The sequence below is a fragment of the Etheostoma spectabile genome, chromosome 20 (genome assembly GCF_008692095.1).
Source record: "Etheostoma spectabile isolate EspeVRDwgs_2016 chromosome 20, UIUC_Espe_1.0, whole genome shotgun sequence".
Taxonomy (NCBI): domain Eukaryota; kingdom Metazoa; phylum Chordata; class Actinopteri; order Perciformes; family Percidae; genus Etheostoma; species Etheostoma spectabile.
The window spans coordinates 3,659,501-3,667,314 of NC_045752.1; the positions used below are offsets into that span (position 1 = coordinate 3,659,501).

General features: G+C 40.9%; 1 protein-coding gene across 4 annotated transcripts in view; it reads right to left on the minus strand.

Moving 5' to 3' along the window:
* fndc3ba (fibronectin type III domain containing 3Ba) overlaps window positions 1–7,814 on the minus strand; it is a 103,142-nt gene that overhangs the window by 34,555 nt on the left and 60,773 nt on the right. For all 4 annotated transcript variants that reach the window (XM_032499780.1, XM_032499781.1, XM_032499782.1 and 1 more), the window contains exon 8: window positions 1,713–1,771. In XM_032499780.1, coding sequence (XP_032355671.1) covers window positions 1,713–1,771 — 59 coding nt within the window. The remainder of the gene's footprint in view (window positions 1–1,712; window positions 1,772–7,814) is intronic.

Genomic DNA, 7,814 nt, shown 5'->3' on the forward strand with positions numbered 1-7,814 from the left:
AAAAAGCGGTGAGACTCTACTATCCATCCATCATCCTCCTCCTCTTCTATTCCCTGATTGTAAGAAAATAAATAAGTGTCTGATTTGATCATTAGTCTCCCACACTCAATGGCTGCATTTATGTAAATACACAGATTTAGACAGAATGGGAGTATGATTACTATAATAATTATACAATAAAATTCAACTTCTAGTCTCATAATAGAAGAGCATTTAAACTGCATTAATCACATCTTGTGAGATATCCACAACAATCAATCTGCTTGACACCGCACGACCAAATATGTTGAGCTAAGAAAAAGACACATTTACACTCTTTTGCACACTTTATTTAAACCCTCCTCCTTAGTGGCACTCTGTAGAGACCCACTCTGGGGGTAGGGATCAGTTTGGGAAACACCTTTTGTCTTAAATATAATATAGCGATTTCAGCATTCAATTGCACTATGCTCCAAAGCAAGAAAATAAAAATACGAAGCATATGCATTAACATCTGGAATGGTGTAGTGCCTTACTGTGACTATCAGCCATTATATGTCAATGTAGCCTGTGCTATTATGAGCATGTTTTCCTGCATCTTTCTCCAAGCACCAACAGTAAACTGGTACAGGGTGAACTCGCAAGCAAATTACTCCTTTTTTCCCTGCCTACTTCTCTTTCAGCCCCCCACTGCTTCTCAAATTTCAATTCTGCTGAAGTAGATCCACCTACCTGCTATGAAAGCAAACAACACAACCACAGGAGCAATATTGTGAACATTTTAGAACTTTCTCATATACGCTCTGCGTTGGCAATACCTGCTCCCGTGTCTGTATATGGTACACAGCTAAATCCATCATGAGGCACTTTTGCTGCTGCAGGGAGCGCAGTAGAACTTACTTTATCTCCCTGTACAGTATAAAGGCCACATAAATACTGTATATAAATGCATTGAGGTAATGGAGTGTCAAAAGCAACAGAAAATCCCATTTGCAGTTAGTGACACAAATTAGCAATCAATGACACTAGGAGAGCCTCTTTATTTCCCTCTCCGTTCCTTTTTCTTCTCAGTATCGACTGTAATAAACAGGCTGTATCAGTAAGGAGGTGATTCAAGGCTATGATAGCGAATAAATCGCTGCTGCACATTAACTTCTGATCTCTCTCTCTCCCTCTCTCTGTCCAGTTTAACCCCTGTGATAATCTTGCAGATATCACAGGGTCCAATTGCACAGCTTGCTCACCAAACTGCTTTCACGGGGGAGCGAGCAATTCCTCTCTACCAAACCATGTCTGCATGGCTCCAGCTCATTCACTCCCAATCCCCTTGGGGAAGGAAAATAAAACTGTTATAGGGTTTTTCAGCTGATAAAGGCAGAGGTGGAAGTGAATGGCTTGGATGAGCAGATGCTGCCCTCATGTGGCCAGGCCAAGCAGAGCTTAAATGATCAGTTATCATACCTGTGATGGTCACTAAAGCCCTGAAAATGACTTTAAAATGAGAGCCACACTGCATTTACAAGACACTAAACTACTTATTGTCAGCGTAAGCATCCGTTGTATGGTAGTCACAGAGACAGGAAGAAAACATGGAAAAGACTATGGGTGCATCAGACAACAGGTGATTGATGAAAGTGGTCATAAATGTGTGTGTGTGTGTGTGTGTGTGTGTGTGTGTGTGTGTGTGTGTGTGTGTGTGTGTGTGTGCATCTGTGGGAGGTTTGCATACCAACCTGTGGTTTGTCGATTGTAGACAGCATGTCTTGAATACGCTTTCCTTCTGAATCATGGTCTGAGGAGACAGAGAGAAAATAGAGTAATCATCACACATTATCGACACCATTTTTTTTTTTTAATGTAATATTCAACATAGTAGAGAGACTGGCACCAATCTTCGGAGCATTTGTGCCAAATGTTGTGGTGATAATTGCAGTGTGTGTTCATAATTCCACAATCAAGGTTTAAAACACATGTACATTAGCAATTTTGGCATTGCTGGTGACAAGGACAGGGGTTTAAATTCCCACAAGCTCTGTTATTGTGATATCTTAAAATCTTGTGAAAAATGTCTTTTTATTGTCCGAGGTCAGCCAAAGTTTGCATCTTGACTGTAAAATTGTAGGGTCAAAAAGTTGTCTAGTTCCTAATTTTGTCTGTGAAAGTATTCCATCCAAATAGTAATTCAGTCAGCGGTGAAAACAAAAAACACAGAAACATCCCAAAATAAAGTAAAACAGACCCAAATTCCCCAAAAGTGTGTTGCAACACTATTTAATGCTATCAAGTCATGATGAAGAAAGCCCTCGGGGGAAAAAAATACTAAATTATCCAGTGTTCCACAGAAAAGCATTAGTCACAAATTCCCAACCTAGAGCAAATGAAACGGGGATAACCCAAAAAACAAAATTACTCTACAGTAACAATTCTGTTCTGTACATAGAACATGTTGATTATCTTTAAAGGCACTACTTCATATAAATCATTATACTAATCATTATTATGTATAATTTTCAATCAACTGAATTGTCCCTACACCTGTGAGTAATCATCCACGTATTCATCTGACGTCAACAGTGTTGTGGTAGCCTTGCAGTACAGCTTGTCATGCATGGCATTGTACTGAAAACAATGCCATGTGTATATTATGACAGTGCTGGTATGAAATGCTGCTAAGAAAACTGCAAAGAAAACCGGATTGAAATGCTCCTTTTAGAGCCCTTCTTAGTTAGGTTTATTATCTATTTTATTTTGATTTCATTTGAGTATTTGATTCCGATGCCAGACAATATACTGGATCAGATATAGCTGCTAATACACATATGTGCTCCCCCGTGAAAGCAGCTGCACATTGGTTCCTGCATGGCTGAAGCTTCCAGAAATCATCAACTAGACATCAGGTGTTAAATGTGAACTCTTTCAAATGTTGAGGACAAGCATAATCACTACATACTTAGTGGCAGAGTAGTAAAAGGACATTTATTTCTATGAATGAAAAACGGTGGGGCTCATTACTATGCAATTTATTATGGATTTTAAGGGTGACAAGTTTGTGTTGAAAGCATTGATAAGTTGACAATCAGATAATTCATTTGATCAATGGTTCGTTTAAGTCATATATTAAAAAAATGTCAAAACACGCACTGTTCCTGTTTCTCGAATCTAAGTTTTTAATTCTAAATGAAATATATTTGGAATTTGACTAATGGTTGCATAATTAATTAATCCATTAATTGAAGACATGATCAAAACATCAATTGATAATTGTGTGCACACACACACACACACACGTACAGGTCCAGTGATACGATGTGTCTAAAAGGTGATTTATTAGATACTCGGGTTAGTTGGGAGGGCGAGTGCAAGTGAGTGTGTATGTGTACACGTGTTGGTAATGGAAGTCTTTCCCCCCCGTGTGATCCCCGCAGTGGTGGTTTTTCCGACCAGAGGAGGCCTGCTTTCTCCATCTTAGTCTGACCACTATAAATCACACAGGGGTTGTGTGTGTGTGTGTGTGTGTGTGTGTGTGTGTGTGTGTGTGCACAATTCAAGCCCTGTATGAAACCAAGTCTGTTTGATAAGAGTGTTACAGTGGTAAAAGACTGCATTAAATAGGCATTAACATTCAACTGCACACACATGGACAAAAAAAACAACACATATGCACATACACAGTATACACAGTTTTTTGCGTGCGTGCGTGCGTGCGTGCGTGCGTGCGTGCGTGCGTGTGTGTGAGCGAGTGGCTAAGTCCCTCTGACAGGTTCTGTGGGGGAGAGGGCCTTATTGAGCCTGGGGTTGCACTTATGAGTCATGGCAACAGTGATGTCATGGAAGCACAACCTCAACTTGACCTCCGTGTGTGTGTGTGTGTGTGTGTGTGTGTGTGTGTGTGTGTGTGTGTGTGTGTGTGTGTGTGTGTGTGTGTGTGTGTGTGTGTGTGTGCGTGCGTACGTGTGTGTGTGTTTGACAGAATAAAAAAGCAAGCGCAGGAGAGAAACAGTGAGTGTGTGTCTCTATATTCCCAGTATCGTGTTACAGCAGATTGGTGATGCGTGATAGGACAAGGGGGGGTTAGGCAGAGTGTGTGTGTGTGTGTGTGTGTGTGTGTGTTGGGTAGAGTTCTACAGGTGAAGTACACATTCTGCATCACTGCTAGACACATTTTTTCCATCTTGCCCACTTTCATCCATTCAAACAAAACTGATCTTTTCTCTTTTATGGAATAATGACCCAGTCAGACAGACTGCTCCAGACATGAACAGCTCTGTCTGCTCACAGCCTGACCCAGCTTATTCCACCCATTTATCACAGCTGGGTGAAAAAAGAGAATATCGCTGCAGTCCTGTAGCTACTTGTCTGTTGCTGGCACCACGGTGAGGCAAGAAGAGGAGGAATTCCATTATTAGCTCTATCTACTATCTTTATAATCAAACAATATGCATTTGCACAAAAATATGCATGACAAACAGCTTTACTTTTTGACAAGTTGAATGATCTATTGGGAACTGGAGACATTTATATTTTTCTGTATTTACCATTAAAATTGTTTAAGAAAAATCACACTGTGCCTTTTTTCTTTGTTTTGTTAGAGACGGAGGCTGGTTCTGTTGAGGATGTCTTCAATTACAAATGTTAAGTTTAGTAGCTTAAAAAACAAATAATGAAATACAATCCCTTTGGTTTGAGATTTCTTATTTCTTTTGTTTTTTTTTTACTGTTTTTTTATTTCTTTGTTTGGAAATAGGCCAATGAGAGATTCTACGTCTATTAAATTTGGTCATCAGCCCGCCCTATCACAAGAACTGCATTTACTGATGAAGACTGTTACATGCAGTTGAAAGCTCTAAAAAAAAAAGCTGGACGTTGAGTTAAGATTCAAAGTGCTTCATTACTTTTTGTACAAATCCGGGTTGTTAGGTTTCTCAAAATCACACAATACCTTGAAAAAAGAACAAATAGGCTTATTTCCAATTGTGTTGATAAAATGAACGTCCCTTAAAAATCTGAGTTTTTTTTTTTTTTTTGCTTTTCTGCATTTTGCCAACTTTTAGCTCACTGCTTCTTGAGGGTTGAATCAGGACCAAAAGCACGACCACGTTCAGGTTACAAACTTTACTGGAATAACACCAGATTTATCGGCTGCATTACGTAGCTACTTACAGCCACTCTACACTGAATAAGACTGACCAATATTTCTGCGCTGTGAAAAAAAAAGTTGGCGAACCCGCAAACCTTGTGACAGAAGTAAGAGATTTATTTAATGTTTCAGAAGACCAGTAATAAAGCTTGAAAAACACGACTGCTTTTCCTCACCGCTGAGTGTTATGACTTGCTGTGGTTGCTGAGTCCAGCTGCTTAAGTGTTTAATATAGAGAACAACCACAAAGAATTGACGCTGACGGCTGAAACAGAGACTGAATCTCTTTCCAATGTAACCACGCACACACACACACACACACACACACACACAAACACACACCTATGTCCTCACAGTCCCCCACCTCCTGTCTCTTCTGTTTATGCGCTGCCCACGCACCCTCACTTCCTCTCCTCGTCTGACCTCACATCCTGTCTGAGTCTGACCGCCTGTGTTTGATTACTGAGGACAACCAGACGCAGCGAAGAAGCGCAACGGACAGCAGGAAAAGACGAGGAATTGAGGAGGGGGGGAGAAACAGGCCGAGCCAAAATCAGGCGAGAGGGGGATTTAGAGGAAGTAAGAGAGACACTGAAGGACAGACTGCAGAGAGAGAGACAGAGAATGAGAGAGGACAAGCAAAAGGAGCCTGGGCAAGAGATTAGGTACAAGGAAATTGAGAGGCGAAGAGCGAGCCAGGAATCAGCAGAGAGAAGGAGAAAGGGAGGGATGAAAGGAGAGAGGGAGGTGAGGGCTTAGGAGGATGTGAGGCAAGGATTACACAAACTTTTGTGACATCATCAGTAAGCGCAGAGTAGATGCGCACCACTGGTCCCATTGTAGCAGTAGTAGTTATAGTACTAGTCACCGCCTTCAAATGTAGGATGGCTTTTCTAAAAGGCGCCAAAATACACTGGAAGTATTTCTGTTGTTGTTGATTGTAACAGAGTTGTAACGTGGGTGAAGCCACTAGTTCTTGAAATATTTTTCTCTTCTGCAAATTTCCATTTCACCAAGAGTACTTACCTATACCACACGTTTATATTATGGCATTATCAGTTTTAATTATTTCTGAGAAATTGGGGTGTTTTTGTCACTGTGGTGTGCTGTTGCTGGTAAATAAACTAGTCAGAGGTTCATATCTGTACGTGTCTATATGAACAGCAAGCAGCCAATCAACTTAGCTTGGAATAAAGTCTGGAAATGGGGCAGGGGCAATTCTAGAACCAAACCTTTAGGGGGGGGGCTCAGCCCCTAATGAGAATGTGATACGGATATAGTGCCTTGCCATATAGTTTTAACCTCCCCCCCCCTGCTAAATCAGTCATTTAATTAGCCTGTAATCTCTGAGCTAGCTACTGAACGTCAGCTGACGTTTTTTGACACTAGTAACACTATGATGGAACTAAACCTGACACTGCAATACCCAGTCACTGTAATAACGACCAAGTTGACAAAATGTTCTGACATTCAGCAATTTTAGTTGCTTACGTTTTAATTTGGGTTCTTATCTATGCCATGAAATGACCAACTTCTTCTCTGGGGACTACCAATGTTGACCTTCACAAACGTCTCCTGCTGTCTCTCTGACAGGTCAGATAGAGACTCAGCCAAGTCTGGCATAACCACCTCAGATTGGCCAACACTACGTTTCTGTTAACCCTTTCCTTGACGGGGTTAAAGATGCATAGCATCGGCGACAGCTACACAGGATATTAAACCTGTGTAAGGGTCTAAAATCGCCAGTGAAAGGGGGGTAAACAGCTAGCCTACCTCTGTCTAAAGGTTAAAAAAACCTCCCTACCATCATGTGGTGGAGCCATTTCATAACTTCCTGGACCTTTCTGCTTGCTCAAATATAAAATAAGCGTTCATCTAACTTTCAGCAAAAGAAGTTAATAAAGTGTTTTCCCCGAAATGTCAGACTACTAATAAAACGCTAAATGTTTTATCAGGTTTCCATAAAACAGACATTTTGCTCGCCGTTAATGGCACACAGAACACTAATTTAAGCTCTGTGATTGAATGTTTCTTACCAAAATTCTCCCCTGGCGTCGTAGTTGACATCTCTCCAAAACATTATCTTTGATGTTTTATTATATTTTCTAACATAGTTGCTCATCTTTTGAACTGATGACTCAACCAGGAGTTGCATGCCTTTTCCAGCCTTTAAAGTGCTCCAACTTCCAGTCGCCTCTAATTGCCTAAATAGAAAATAAATTAGGCTTTTACTTCCAAAATCCTGGACACCTGAAACAACTTATCCCCACTGCTACTCTATTCCATGGAACAAAGTAGGAAAACACACATTGGACTATTTGTAAGCCCACAGTCACATTAATACTTTATGTGAGCTTCATTCTGTCTCTCTGTTCGTCTGATACCTCACTCCCCCTCAGTTGCTCCTTCCTCAAATACATGGACATATTTACAACAACCTTTTTTAATGTCGCACACCTACACACTCTATTAGTGGCTCCACTTGCAAATAGAGCTAGAGTAAAACTAAGGAGGAGGTTGCATTCCTCCTGCATGACAGTCTGTGGTTCTTAGACGCAGTCTGTCTGCACTGGGACAGAAAAAGACCTTTAATGCCTGGAGAAAAAAATGTGAAAAATGTGGCTCTCATTCAACCCCCACTCCACACATCCAGGGCCACAGGGTGTGTGTGTGTGTGTGTGTGTGTGTGTGTGTGTGT